This window comes from Lampris incognitus, chromosome 10, assembly GCF_029633865.1.
Source record: "Lampris incognitus isolate fLamInc1 chromosome 10, fLamInc1.hap2, whole genome shotgun sequence".
Classification (NCBI taxonomy): domain Eukaryota; kingdom Metazoa; phylum Chordata; class Actinopteri; order Lampriformes; family Lampridae; genus Lampris; species Lampris incognitus.
In genome coordinates, this window is record NC_079220.1 from 20,909,662 (window position 1) to 20,924,519 (window position 14,858).

Consider the following 14,858-nt stretch of genomic DNA (forward strand, 5'->3'; position numbering starts at 1 on the left):
TGTTTTTCAGCGGCAGGAACTGGGATACTAGTCAGGATCGAGGGAAAGATGAATGGAGCAAAGACTGGGGTGAAGGTTTACCTTTCAACACGACAAGGACCCTAAGCACACAGCCAAGACAACGAAGGAGTGGCTTCGGGACAAGTCTGTGAATGCACTTGAGTGGCCCAGCCAGAGCCCAGACTTGAACCCCATTGAACATCTCAGGAAAGACCTGAAAATAGCTGTCCAGCGACGCTCCCCATCTAACCTTACAGAGCTTGAGAGGATCTGCAGAGAAGAATGGGAGAAATACCCCAAATATAGGTGTGCCAAGCTTGTACCTCATACCCAAGAAGACTTGAGGCTGTAATTGCTGCCAAGGGTGCCTCAACCAAGTACTGAGTAAAGGGTGTGAATACTGATGTACATGCATTATTTCAGTTTTTTATTTTTAATAAATTTGCAAACATTTCTACAAAACCTTTTTCGGTTTGTCATTATTGATGTATTGTATGTAGATTGATGAGGGAAAAAAAGGAATTTAATCCATTTTAGAATAAGGCTGTAACATAACAAAATGTGGGGAAAGTGAAGGGGTGTGAATACTTTCCGGATGCACTGTATATAGTCAAATTGATTTTTATTTGAAAGTTAATGTATTTAGATAAATGTCTACATTTCATGCTGGACTTTATTATTTGAGAAGGTGGCTTTTGGAGCCCAAGTAGTCTTTCTGTAGAATATTGGAATATACAAGATATGCAATAAATAATATTTTGAGTGATGAACAAGAGTACCATGCTTTATATCATGGACTTAATTTATCAACAAAATAAAAAAATGTAATGCTCCAAATCCTCATTTTTAGTATAGTATAGTATAGTATATTTGTTTATTTCGAAACGTTAAAAAAATAAAATTAACGTATAATAAAAGAAAACAAAAGAGGAAAAAATCAAAACAAGCAAGCGGTATCATCAAACATTCGTTTCAAAACTCGGCAGTTCGAAAAGGAGTAGGCATAAGTTTAAAAAAAAATTCTAGTCCTACCCCCTTTTTCTATTTTAGTATTTCAACATTTTTATGGCATTTTTGAACAATCACAGTTATAATGAAATTTAACTGTTAATCTTGAAATTTTGCGTATCATTGAATGTCCATTTTCTAACTGTCTATCACTGGCAAGACTTTCCATGAGAAAATCTCAAGCTACACATAGGAATTAACATATTTTACTTCAGTCACCAGTGGCTGGTCCATCACACATGATAAAGCAGAAGCATCAAGAATGTCAACTCGTAAAAGATGGTAATTTATTGGTCTGTGGAATTCTTCGAGATTGACACATTAGATAAGGTAATATATTTGTCTTATCAACTAAGAGCATCAGCTGGAATTCTGAAACACTTACTGTAAAATGCATCGTCCCACTTTTGCAGCAACACCTCCTGCTATTACTAAAACTGAAAGAAGACCACCCACTATCTTAATGATGAGATCAGTATTTTCAGCTATTTTTCTTGCTACTTCCTCTGTCATTGTTGGACTTTTTTTAATTAGGCTTTGCATTTCATTTTTTATGGCTTTCTCGGCGTTCAGGTACATCTCATTTGTGTAATGACTTCCTCCATTTCCCTGAACCATGCTTTTTATCTTCTGCAGCAGCTCGTCAACCTGAGATGGATCCTTGTCCCTGTTGTCAAAGACATGGTACCCACCTTTGGACTGCTTGACAAATTTGCTAAGGTGTTCATTATCATTGATCAGTTTCTCTATTGAATCCCCTTCGGCTTTCAAGTCATCACCATGAGTGAACAGAACCATAGTGTAATTTTCTGCCTCTTCTCCAAAGAGCATCTTGATGAGTTTCACCGTTTCCTGTTCCTCTGGTGTAAATCTGCCAATCTGGAGAACAGCCAGAAACACATGAGGACCAGGAGCAGAAAAAGAGATGCACCTAGCAATCTCATGAAGCATCTTCGTGTTTGTGTCAGATACACCAGGTATTTTGAGTGTCTCTTTTAATGGTTCTCCGTCTGGTGCTTTGGTGGAAAACAGACCAGGAGTATCAACAATAGCCAGATGCTGCCCTTTAAAAGTTCCAGTTTCCTTTTTACATGTCATTGTCAATGAAGAAGAGGACAGTCCAGACTGAAATGCTTTTTTCCCAAGGATGGTGTTTCCTGTAGTGCTCTTCCCAACTCCAGTCTTCCCAACAAGCACAATCCGCAGCTGTTGTTCCTCTGATTGGAGTTTACCTGTTAGAGAATTTCAAACAGGACATTAATGTTTGTGTACAGGGTGGTTAAACTTGATATACTTGACTAAAACATGCATCACACCATATAACATCACCTCTGCTGAACTACCCATCTCTGACCATAAAGCTGTGTTATTCAACACCAACACCAACCTACTCAGTGAATCAAGGGTGTATCGTTCCATTTCATTCTGCAACATTACACAAGTTAATCCAAATTATCTCAGCAGTTTAATTACCTCGAACTCCACTTCCTGCTCCCACCTCCTGACTCCCTGATCTTATGGACTATTACAATGATAGTTTATCTTCTGCACTTGATACTTTAGCCCCTCTGAAAACATGGGTTGTCTCATTTGCCCATAATGCTCCCTGGTACACACCTGAACTACATCAACTCAAGGCTATAGGTAGGCATGTTGAGTGGCTTTGTACCAAGACTGGACTTACTGTTCATAAACAAATGTACTCTGATCATATATACTCCTTTACAAAAATGCTTTTCCAACAGCCAAAACATTCTATTATGCAAATATCTTCAGCACATGTGAAGAGAATTACTAGAACTCTCTTCTCCATCATGAAAAGGTTACTCAAACCACCTGAAACCAGTATGAACATAGCCTTTGTAATGAACAATGCGCTGCTTTTTTAAAGTTTTTCCAAGTCCAAAATTAGTACAATTCATGAGCAGCTGTCCTCTGCTAATATCATGCAGACTGATTTACTGTCAGCAAGCATGACAGTATGAAAATTAAAGCATGAAACTTTCCCCATCCACTGTTCTATCTGACTTTAATCTTCAAACTGAAAATCACACTTTTGAACTTATTACTAAGTCCAACTATTGTATTTAGAAATCACGTCAGGACACAGCGCTGTCGCTCGACACAACCGCTACGTTGCGTTCTTTATTTAGACTGACACAGCATTACAGGCAGACCCGATCAAACAACCCAGAGCCCGCGGGCATCACCAATCGATCCCAGCACAATAGAACAGCACCAAATCAAATGCAGCACTGTCGATGTGTGCAGACATAACATTCCGCCCCCCCGGCAGGATTTCAAACATGAAAGGTTGACACAAAGTCTTCTAGGTGGCCAGGGCGTAAACGTGTGCGAACCGGTCACGGGGCGGCCTGAGGCTGGGCAGGCCGAGGTGGGGAGGGAGAAGGCAGGGGAAGCTGAGGCCCAGGAATGTCTGGGACCCATGTATTATGCCCATTCCTTGGGCCTAGGGTTAGAATGAGGTAGAAGTCTATTTGATGGATAGTGCCTTTCTTAGGATATGAGATGTTTCAAGTAGTGCGATCTTTTGTAGTTCTTGTATTCTGATGTTACCCGGGATCCGTTGGGTGTATCACTCCATCCTTCTTTTTTTTTCTTTTTACAAGTCCCAGGGCCCCTATCACTGCTGGTATTGTTGTGGTTTCCATTCCCCACATTCGTTCAATCTCGATTTCAAGGCTTTTATATTTCGACAGTTTTTCAGTTACTTTTTACTAAGGTGCTCCTTTCAGTCGGGATGGACATGTCGATGAGTAGGCAGCTTTTTCTTTCTTGTTCTTGATGATGATGTCTGGTCTGTTGGCCTTCATCTCACGATCTGTCTGTATTGGCATGTCCCATAAGATTGTGACGTAATCCTTTTCTGTTACTGTTTGGGGCTCGTGCTCGTACCATCTTTCTTTCGTGTTGATATTGAATTATTTGCAGATGTTCCAGTGCAGGTATGTTGCAGCCAGTGTTGTAGTCGAGTCACTAAACCTCGAGTCCGAGTCGAGTCTCGAGTCCCCAGTGTTCGAGTCCGAGTCCAAGTCCGAGTCACCAAAGAAAAGTCGAGTCGAGTCCGAGTCGAGTCCCCATTACCTGAGTCCGAGTCGAGTCCCTATTACCCTAGTCCGAGTCCGAGTCATCAAGGTTGAGTCTGAGTCGAGTTCCAAGATGGCTCCAGTGATCCACTCGGGCACAGTCAAAGATCTGACATACAAATAAAAAAGGTCTACATTAAACAAAAATGACACAGCTGTCACCATTACAAAGGGAGTTTATTTACTTTGTGACACGATAGCCAAACAAATGCACACCCACACACTCGCACACATGCACGCGCAAGCATGCGCGCACACACACATTTTTAGAACAGTCTGAATTTCTTTGACATTTTGAACATTGGATGTGCTTCAAAACACATTGATAGCTGTAAATAGCATGATATTAGCAAATGGTGGAAACAGTATACAGAAGTAAGTTCCACAGCATACAATACATTCATAAAAACAAGTCAAAAGACATTGTCTCTCAGGAATAGTTAGGAACAAAAGGCTGGTGGCACTAGTTTTAAGCATACACGTTGCATTTCAAAAACATAAGATCTGACAGCATGGAACTACTCAACCTTGCACGGTGAGGCCTCATCAAAATGCCTCCATGACTAAATACCCTTTCAATGGGCGCACTGGAGGCAGGGATAGAGAATACCTGTGTGGCAATCTGATAGAGGGTAGGGAATTTTGATTCGTTTTGCTGCCAAAACCTGAGGCACGGGACTGAGTCAGAGTCCTGCTCAGCAATCAAGTTGAGGTATGCAGTCAACTGAGCCTGGCCAGACGGCTTCTTCTCGGTGGAGGAGGGAGTCCTCCTATAGTGGGAGAACATTCTCAACTGCTTCTCAGGAGGAGACTCTGAAAGTTCACCTTCCCCTGGTCCTGTTGCTTCCGCTGCATCTGCTGTTGATACCGCTTGCTTGTCACCCTCTGCCTTTATATACTCTGAAATGAGAGGGGGGCATGGAGGACTCATTACAAATATGTTATTGACTAGGCCTTCATGACAAATGACACGTCTATGTGCTTTATTGTAGCACCTTCAATGATATAAACATCACAACAATCAAATAGTTAATCATGTTCTAGCCACTGGAAGCCAAATGCTGGGTCCAACACAGATGCTATGAAGTAGGCATTGGTGAAAGGAAATTTGGTAGGGCCTCTTCCTTCAGCTGGCTCACATCCTGGTATCTTGACTGCACTGAAAACCTCTGCAAACCTTGTTTTCAAGGAGCTCTCCAGAGCTCTCACCAGAGGCCCACAATATCTGGCTTTTTCTCTTATTTCCTGCAGGTGACAGCGCAGAGTGAGGACACAGGGCACAATCACACTGATGGTGACAGTAGTCTCACCCTGAGTTAGGTTGGTTGCCACTAAGAACGGATCAAGAACTTCGATCAGTTCTTTAAGCTGAGCATACTCTCGCGGGGATAAGATAAGGCTTTTGTGCCCCTCTGATTCCAACACACTGGACAGCTTTTGCATGTCTAAATGCACATAAGCCTTCACCTGCTTCAGAGTGGAATTCCATCGTGTGGCATTCGCTGTTGGAATTGTTGCATCACCAAAACACGCTTCAAAGCAGTCTTTAAACGAGGTGCCACTGTGGAGGAGGTTGGCTGCACGGGATAGCTTTGCTAGGGTGCTTGACAGCCCACTGGTGTCTTTCAGACCATCTTTTATGACCAACTGCAGTGAATGTGTGAAGCATGATAGTCTCTGCATCTTACAGTTCTCAGCCAAAGTGTCATTGACTGTCTGTTGATCTTCTGGCATCAGGTCTTGCCATATTTCATCATCCTCCTCAAATGTGCTGGGATCATGAGCTTCAGCATCACAAGGATCCTCTAGGGGAAAGCTGGCCTGGAAAGCTTTTCTCATGTTGGATGCATTGTCAGTTATGACAAAGTTGATCTTGTCCTTAATCAGGTATTCTTCAGCACAGCATTCAAACATCATTGCAATCTTCTCTCCTGAGTGTTTCCCATGCACTCTTTTGCAGGAAAGAAGATATGACTGAAGGCTGAGTTCCTGTTTTTTTTTTATCCATTGCCACTGTGTGTGCTGTCACTCCAAGGAATGACCGCATCTTTCGATCACTCCAAATGTCTGTGGTAACAGCAACACTCGATGCTTCTGCCAGCTGGTTCTTTATCTGTTCTTTCTTGACTTCCACCATTCCTGGAATGGTCACAGAGGAAATTGTGGATCTTGCTATGGGCCGGTACTGAGGGTCCAGGACATGCAGGAAGTGCTTGAAGTCCTCGTTGTCAACGATGGAGAGTGGCAAGCAGCACTTAATGATTAGATCTTTTACAAGGGCATCACTTATAGCCTTCTGACGTGGATGTTTGAGGTCGTACATCCTTTGCTGTCCATCATTTAAAAATGATGTGATAGTCTTCTGACCTGAAGCAGCTGGCATCACATCTGAAGCAGTGGAGGCACGGTATTCTTGAAACCTAGGGGAAGATAGGATACACACTTTAGCTTGCTGATGCCAAACTGTTTCAAGTAATCTTTCTCACAGCAAAAAATGTGTAACGTTATAGCTATAACAATATGCAATAACAATACAAATGTTACACATTATACACATAGTTGTTTGAACCATATCCAGTTAAGTTACATATTTAGTTATCTATATAACTAACATTACCATATTAGTAGATTAACTAATGTAAGCTAGCTGGATAAATGAAAAGTATGAGAAAAGATACATAATTTATGAGACAAACAGGACAGGGATTAATTAGCAAAACCCAGTCATTTAATTATTGATTTAAGTATGTTACATGCTACCTAGCTGAGCTTTAACTCTCTATCCTCCGTGAGTCTGTATGTTTATTCTGTATGGGTCAGGGAGGGTGTGACTTTGTTAGAAGACAGAGCCAGTTCATAGTACTGTTCAAAAGCTACGTCGCGCGTGTCTATTTTTAGAATTTGGCACACCCAATGCTGCATATATGCAAAGAAAAATATCCCCATATCTACAGTAGCCTATGCCGTGTCACCAATCGTGATACGGTTCGGTAGTTTTCGGTACATCGGGGGGGGGGGGGGTGCCACATCCGTCAAATCTTGTACCGTCTCCAGCTCTCAAGAAAACCAATGGCGGCATCCACATTAGCTTTCTTCAATTAGTCCATTTGGCGAGTAATAGCCTACAATTATTTTTATTTGCATTGTAAAGTTGTGCACATTTTATCAACATTATGTGTGGATGCATATAGGCTAGACTTCTTCCTTCTCCGCACGTGGAGAATATTCATGGCGGAGACCTGCCATGTGCAGATTTGTTATTGCTAGTTAAGATTAATGCTAACACGGTAGTTCAGAGTGGTGTGTTTTTTTCTGTTAAGTGTATGCTACTTGGTAATTAGCTAAATGATAAATAGGAGAAATCAGTTTTAATCTCCCTATAACACGAAGACGCTGCGTGTTACTTACCAACTCATCATTAGTGAGATGGATGGCACGCTCGTACCGAAAGCGAACCGTACTGTGACTTTTCTGTGCAATGTTGCATTAGCACTCTAACAGTAACGTTACTTAACTTACTTATACAATCTCACTTGGTTCTAGTGATATGATATACCCGCCACACGACCTAACCGAACATCTTGGACCAGTGGTTGAGTTACTTCAGAGGCTATTGTTACCGTAGCTAGATAGCTAGCTAGCTAACGGTAACTGATCACCAACCATATCATCAACTGACTGCATATCACTTACTTTTCTGGGTGCATCCTTGACAGATGTCTGTTGAAGTTTGAGGTTGTCCCGGTCTTCTCCTCAATGGTTCGTTTACATATCGAACATCTAGCAGTGATCTTGCTGGAATTTGTTGTAAAATCTGTGTAAGCAAAGCGCACAATTCGGGGCGTCTCTTTCGGCATCTTCGCGCTACTGAACATGACGGTATGCACGCCACGTGAATCCGCATGTAGGTGGAACACACGTGCCTGCCCTTACACGAAATTGAATAATGTTACAGTACTAATATAGCTATCAATATATTTTAATAGGGCCTATTATTAAAAAAAATCTAACAAAAACAGCCTTTATCAATTAAAAAGTCAGAGTCCGGGTCTCCAACTTCCGAGTCCGAATGCAGTAAATTCGCGAGTCCGAGTCCAAGTCCGAGTCATCAGTGCTCAAGTCCAAGTCGAGTCACGAGTCATGAAAATCAGGACTCGAGTCGGACTCGAGTCCGAGTCCTGGACTCGAGTACTACAACACTGGTTGCAGCCTTGTTGTGTCTTTGTAGGTATTCCGTTTTGGCCAGCTCAGGGCACCCTGCCACGATATGGTCAGTCAGTCATGGTTTCCTGGAATTGACCACATATCTTGCACGCTGGGTCTGTGCCATCTTTTAGGATTTTGCTCCGGTAGTAATTGATCTTGATGGCCCGGTCTTGGGCAGCGATGATAAAGCCCTCTGTTTGGGATTTCAGCCCAGCTGTTTTGAGCCATTGGTTGGTCATATGTTGGTCTACATCTTTCTCACCTACTCTTTTTGGGTATTGCCCATGCATTTGTTTCCCTTCCCATTTTTGTTTCATTTGTTCTTGGGAGTGACACTCTGCTTTTTGTTTGACTTTTCGGGCGTGGGTGGTTGGAGCTTCATTATTATTATTATTATTATTATTATTAAGACTTGGCTAATTATTTAGACTTTTTTAAACAATTAATTATAAGTTTACATCCAAAGAACTATGTATACCCATGACAAAACTGGCCAGCAAGAATGTCAATACTTTGATTTGGATATGCAATGGCTCAAATATGAAATATAAAGGAAATAAACAAGCTAAGACAATCTTATACTGTAGTAATCACTTGAAACATATTTTTTCAAACATTTAAGAAACAGTTATGACTGCAAATATGACAGCGGTACGTAATTTGATAATGCTAAAACCAAACAGCCGCTCCTCTAATTCACAAGACCTTGTAAGTTCATCTATATTTCCTTTTTCCTTCCCTCAAATTCTTAAATATGCATGTATAAGGAGTACCAATTTTGATCTACAAAGGTGCCTTTATAGCTGTCAACACATCATTCAAAATCTCCAATCACACCAAGTTATCAATGTTTCCTTCTGTTTTGAAGCCAACAGGCATTTCATCCTGCTAGGGACTACAAAATGATGCCAAAAGAGACATTTCTTTATAGACTGCCATTTTAATCTAAGGCTGTGAAACTTCATCATTACAATATTTCTGGTTTCTATTCAGCGTCTAAAACCAAGAAGATTTTGCTATTAAAAGAAACAGCCCTCCAGCGAATAGTCCTCTAGTAACACTAGAGAGCAGATTCCCGCCAGGTGTACGTATCTCCCCTTCTCCAGTGTTGAAACTTGACGACAAACCACCCCTTTTTCACCTATACCGGGAGAGGGAAATACACGCGCAGGGCCAGAAAACCAGTGTATTTCTTCCCATGTTGCGCAGCGCCCAAGTCAAATGAGCGGGGAATACGGAAATAAAGAGTCGTTAATATGCAGCGCACAAGCTAAAATTCTACCTAATAAAAACGTTTTGCCTGCCAGTCTGTAGATGCGCAGCCTCCTAAGTGGACCCTCGCACAAAACGACCAAGTCTAATATGAAATGACAGAGATCAGCTTATCATAATTTCAAAGTCCTTATTAAAAGAGTTCATATCTGTTTAACTGTCACTGTTTCCATGATATAAAATGAATCAAGGCGAATGGCTGCTCTGCTGATTGACTTTCATTCATAAAACAAAAATAAGAAAACATAGCTCAGCCATGGGGAATATTTTATTGTAGCTACTGAGATGCTTAAACCTACTCTTTAAATTACATTTTTATAGCATAGATTTAACATTGGAGACCATGGCACTTCCGTGTGGCGACGGGCTGAATAAATAAATTTTTGGTTCATCCAGTGTTCCTCCAGTTCCCCTGAGCTGAGATTTGCAAGCAAAAGCAAATCAATCAAATTTTCATTTATATAGCACGTTTAAAAGCACAGTTACATAGTGTTTTACACTCCATACAAAAAATACGAATAAATACATAAAATAAATTGAATGAATATAAAAACATGGCATCGGGAGTAACAGACCAAGCTAAAAATGAAACAAAACGGAAGTCAGTGGTGGGAATAAAAAGGTGAATGATTTGCACAAAAAAATGTAGGTTGTAGATTTCGCTAAAAAAAAGTGACTTCCAGGCATGCCAATAGAAACGAATTCGACCACTCACTCTAGGTTTTAATACGATTTGTGTGATTCACACAACCCAACTAATTAATTTCTCCCTCAGTTTTCCTGTGGATGCGCGTCGATACTCCGTTATAGTTGTATTGGCAAGCTGCTGCAGCCGAGTAACATTTATAGAAACATTACCAAACAGCGATAGTGTACAGAAACTGTCAGATTACCGTATTAAGAAGCTTCTACAGGACTAAGTGGAACGTATATGAGCTCACTGCATGCATTTGTCTGAAGTGTGAAATTTATTTTAAACCAGTGAAAGTAAAGAGCATAATTAGAAGTGTCTGGAAAATTGACCAACCCAGAAACAAGAGAGCTTTTGTAGCGAGCCACATGGGCTGAGAGGTTTGAATTGCCTCTGGTGATGGGTGGGCACTTCATTGGCCGATCAGTGACTGTCAGGAACTGTGGGCCTATTGCAAGGAGAGGAACGGTGGCAGAGGGCGGGACTTCTTTGGCTACGGGGAGAAGAACAAGTCGGCTAACTAAGGAAGACGATGAAAGTTTGAATGAGGATGGGAAGTTATCTGCAACACGGGGTTGTGCTCGGGCAGGCTGTCGAAACGCAAGGAAACGGACGACGGCTGCCGTGTTTGAGGTGAACGGACAGTGCGTGCTCCAGTAGGAGCAGCATCATCAGCGAATCTGTTCGGCAAGTTTAGCCGTTTCTCCCTCCCTTTTCTCCCACACCCCTCCTGTGATTATTCCCTGCCACTTGGTTTTGTCCACTTTAGCACTGGGCTTAATGAGGAATTCGTCTTTGGAACAAGGTGTTTGGCTATTGTTCGGCGAGGCGCTGCGCTGTCGTTCTTCATCCAGCGGAGCGGACACTGTTGACGGTTTAAATGAGTGAAATTTACGAACATAATACTGTAGCGAATTCGGGGGCAGCTCGGGACGCCGCATCCGGGAAGCAAACCCGTGGCTCCCACGCCGCAAACGACAACCAGTCGACTAAAGGGTCCGACTCTTTAATCAAGGACCAACTGTCTACTTATCCATGCACGCTACAATATTTGTAGTTTCTTTTTGGTTATTTTTTCTTCTTCTGGAAACTATCTGCTGCGGTAAGTTAAATAAATATATTATTGTTCCAGTTCATTCCACCAAGTCTGTCTACTAGCGGGAGAGAGGGTGAGAAGCTGTGAGGTTGAGTACACATTAATTTAGGCATATACTAGCACACAAAATGTGGCGAGCGTTATGGGACTTTTTTTAGCCAAGTGGCTAAGAAACAAAAAAAACTGGCTTGTAGAGGATTGAATTTCGTCTGGTGATGGATTGGCACTTCATTGACTGATCAGTGACTGCCAGGAACTGTGAGCTACCTAATGTCCATGGTGGAACTGCAACTTAGGGTACTTCTTCCGCGTTCACTTGGCTTCAACTTCCTTCCCTTGGGGTGCCGCTGGGGGGAAAAAATCCCTAGCCATACTCAAGACATCACCTACCATTTTTTTCTCAGGTTAACAAAGCATCCTGCAATATTTCAGGCTTTCAGCCAGCCCCATTTATGGCCTTATCTTTTCGTAACCTGTTTCTCTGAGACGTGGTCATGCAGCGGGTGGGGAAATAGCCTCTATTGAAAGTTAAATAAAAACTGACACCCCCCTTTATTTTTTTGTAAATCTGAAACATGTAAATCGCCAGCTCCTTTATAATTCATTTAAATGTTATCTTCTGGTGACAGCAGGTGTCACTGTAATACCGGGTACAGTAGGGAAACACCCAACTCAAGCCGTGTTGGTTACGTCAGGGGCAGAATAAATATGGCGCTTGAGTTGATAGCATACTAAACCCGTGTCCGTTCCTTACTGCTCCACAGGTACGTAAAATATGGTGTAAAACAACTAAGAACGGGTTGACATAAAACCCAAGTGTCAGATAAGCATTCGGCTAGCGTTGTGGACGATATAAGTGTTCCAAGACTGAGTTTGAATCTTGTTTTGATGTCGAGTGTAGTTGCTAGCGAATATTAGCATCTAGCCTATTGTTTCACTGTGTAGCTCATCTCGAAATTACTATGTGAAAAGACATGAGGTATGAAAGAATGCTTGTTTGTTGTTTTATCCATATTCTGAAGGTAACAACATACAGAGGAGTATTGATCAGTTCCTCGAGTGAGGGAAAAGTATCTCGTTTTGTGCTCAGGATTTATAAATGAAATTAGTGTATGGTAGTTGGAGACGGAAGTGGTTCTCTGAAGAATGGAAATATATGTAGAAACGTTTGTATTGTTATTGACTAGTTTTCATTATTTTCATGCATTTGACATGCAATTTCATGTTATTTGATCATTTTTATTACCTTTGCCATTGCAGTTATGCTGTTGTATTTCACATACATGAAAGTATTGTCGTTGCTAAGGTTCTGGTAGTTGAAACAACTTATTTTCAGTAAGGAGAACACTAAGCCAACCATATTGACTTGTGAAGGTCAGGTTGAATGTATGTGATTGAAATATGATCGTAATCCAAAGCAACTACTGAAGATAGTAGCATTTAAAGGGCATGTATGTTTATTTTGGTTTGTTTGGTTTATTTTATTGTTTGAAATTGAATATGATTGTGATAAGGCAGAATAAATATGGCGTTTGAGTTGATAGCATACTGAACCTGTGTCTGTCCTTACTGCTCCACAGCCATTTCAGGACTGTGCAGCAACTTTAGCTACTGGCTCAGGCACCCTTAGACCTGAGGCCGGTAACAGTCACATAAACGTATCATGGATGGATATGAAGAATAAATCATAAAGTCACTTTATTAACTCTTTTCAATCAACTATTGCATCTTTGAGGTTATACTCATGTTCCCAGCGGTCTCTGCAGATCTACCGGTGGGGTAAAATATTTAGTCCAGGTGAAACAAATATTTAAGTCACATAATTTAATGGCCTGTGCTTTCGATTTTGAGTCGAAGACTCCTGCGAAATTGCACTTCTTTGAACTATTACCATTAACAACACAAAAAGATGAGGTCACATATGAGGCTAGTATGCCAGCGACAATGCTGCTCAAGAATGACATTATCAAGAGGCCAAAGGTGAGAATTTTCTAAAACTTTACTTATTATTAGACAATTGATTAAAATGAAAAACAATACAAAACTTCAATCAATGTATTTTATGGGAGTAACCCATCTTTATCATGGGGGTAATGCATCTTCATAAATCAGCAATGAAAAAGTAAACATGATGTATTAAGGATATTTAAGAAATTACAAGCCAAGGAAATGAGAATATCCATTCCGTCGTAAATACTCCTACTACTACTACCACTACCTCTGGCTGCTCCCGTTGGGGGTCACCACAGTAGATCATCCATTTTCATAAATTCCTGTCCTCTCGATCTTCTTTTGTCATGCCAGCCACCTGTATATCCTCCCTCGCCACATCCTCTTTGGTTTTCCTCCTTTCCTCTTGCCTGACAGCTTCATATTCAGCATCCTTCCCCCAATATACCCAGCATCTCTCCTCTGCACGTGTTCAAGCCATCTCAATCTTGCCACTCTTGCTTTGTCTCCAAAGAGTCCAACCTGAGCTGCCCCTCTAACATACTCATTACTAATCATGTCCTTCTTCGTCACTCCCAATGAAAATCTTAACATCTCCAACTCTGCCACCTCCAGCTCCACCTCCTGTCTTTATGTCAGTACCACCATCTCCAAACCATACAACATAGCTAATCTCACTACCATCTTGTAAACCTTCCCTTTAACTCTTGCTTGTATCCAGAACTACTACCCAGTTACTTGAAGAACTACTACCCTATTACTTGCTCGTAGCACTTATTGTATTCACTCATTAAAAAAAAAAAATCTGTTTCTCGTGCTTTTACTTTAGCACTGGTTTTGCTCTTAGATGCTTGTATAGAGAGAAGATGCACTTATGACCTCTGATGACTAGTAGTTCTGCTGATTTTCTACGTTAAATGCACTTATTGTAAGTCGCTTTGGATAAAAGCGTCGGCTAAATGAATGTAATGTAATGTAAATCCACCTTTGTCACCTCTACTGCTTGCATCCTCACCATACCGCTGTCCTTCAACTCGTTCACACATATGTGTTCCGTCTTGCTCCTACTAACCTTCATTCCTCTTCTCTCCAGTGCATATCTCCACCTCTCTAGGCTCTCCTCAACCTGCTCTCTACTCTCATTACAGATCACAATGTCATCCATGAACATCATAGTCCATGGAGACTCCTGCCTGATCTCACACCTTTTCCATGTAAAGTATCCAGTGATTTCCTTTACCAATATAATGACAGTGGAATATGTCAATAACATGTAACTTATCATAAAATGTAAGTCGGCTGAGCTTAATGCTCCAAGGTGCTGTAATGTTCAGGTGGAAAAATGCATCTGTGTATCAAATTTCAAGACTCTCGCTTTCATGGTGAGAAAGTTGTGGCTGTTTAAAGTCTGGGATCTTTTTGGCGAGCAGCGGGAAATACTTTGTAAATTTCTGAGTGTTTTTTCATTATGTATCGTTCCTCTAAGTTTCATCAAAGTTGGACTGGTGGAGTCTTGCATATCATATGT

The 14,858-nt window shown here is 41.3% G+C and overlaps 2 protein-coding genes across 2 annotated transcripts in view; both read right to left on the minus strand.

Moving 5' to 3' along the window:
* LOC130119767 (uncharacterized) overlaps positions 1-14,858 on the minus strand; it is a 63,401-nt gene that overhangs the window by 35,441 nt on the left and 13,102 nt on the right. The window contains exon 2 of the mRNA XM_056288369.1: positions 1,394-2,240. Within this exon, the coding sequence (XP_056144344.1) occupies positions 1,394-2,240 (847 nt within the window). The remainder of the gene's footprint in view (positions 1-1,393; positions 2,241-14,858) is intronic.
* On the minus strand, positions 5,879-8,020 carry LOC130119385 (E3 SUMO-protein ligase ZBED1-like). Its single transcript, XM_056287861.1, has 2 exons — positions 7,809-8,020; positions 5,879-6,535 (listed from the first exon to the last, which is right to left on the minus strand). The coding sequence occupies exons 1-2, from the start codon at positions 7,988-7,990 to the stop codon at positions 6,022-6,024; spliced, it is 696 nt and encodes a 231-aa protein (XP_056143836.1). The 5' UTR covers positions 7,991-8,020; the 3' UTR covers positions 5,879-6,021.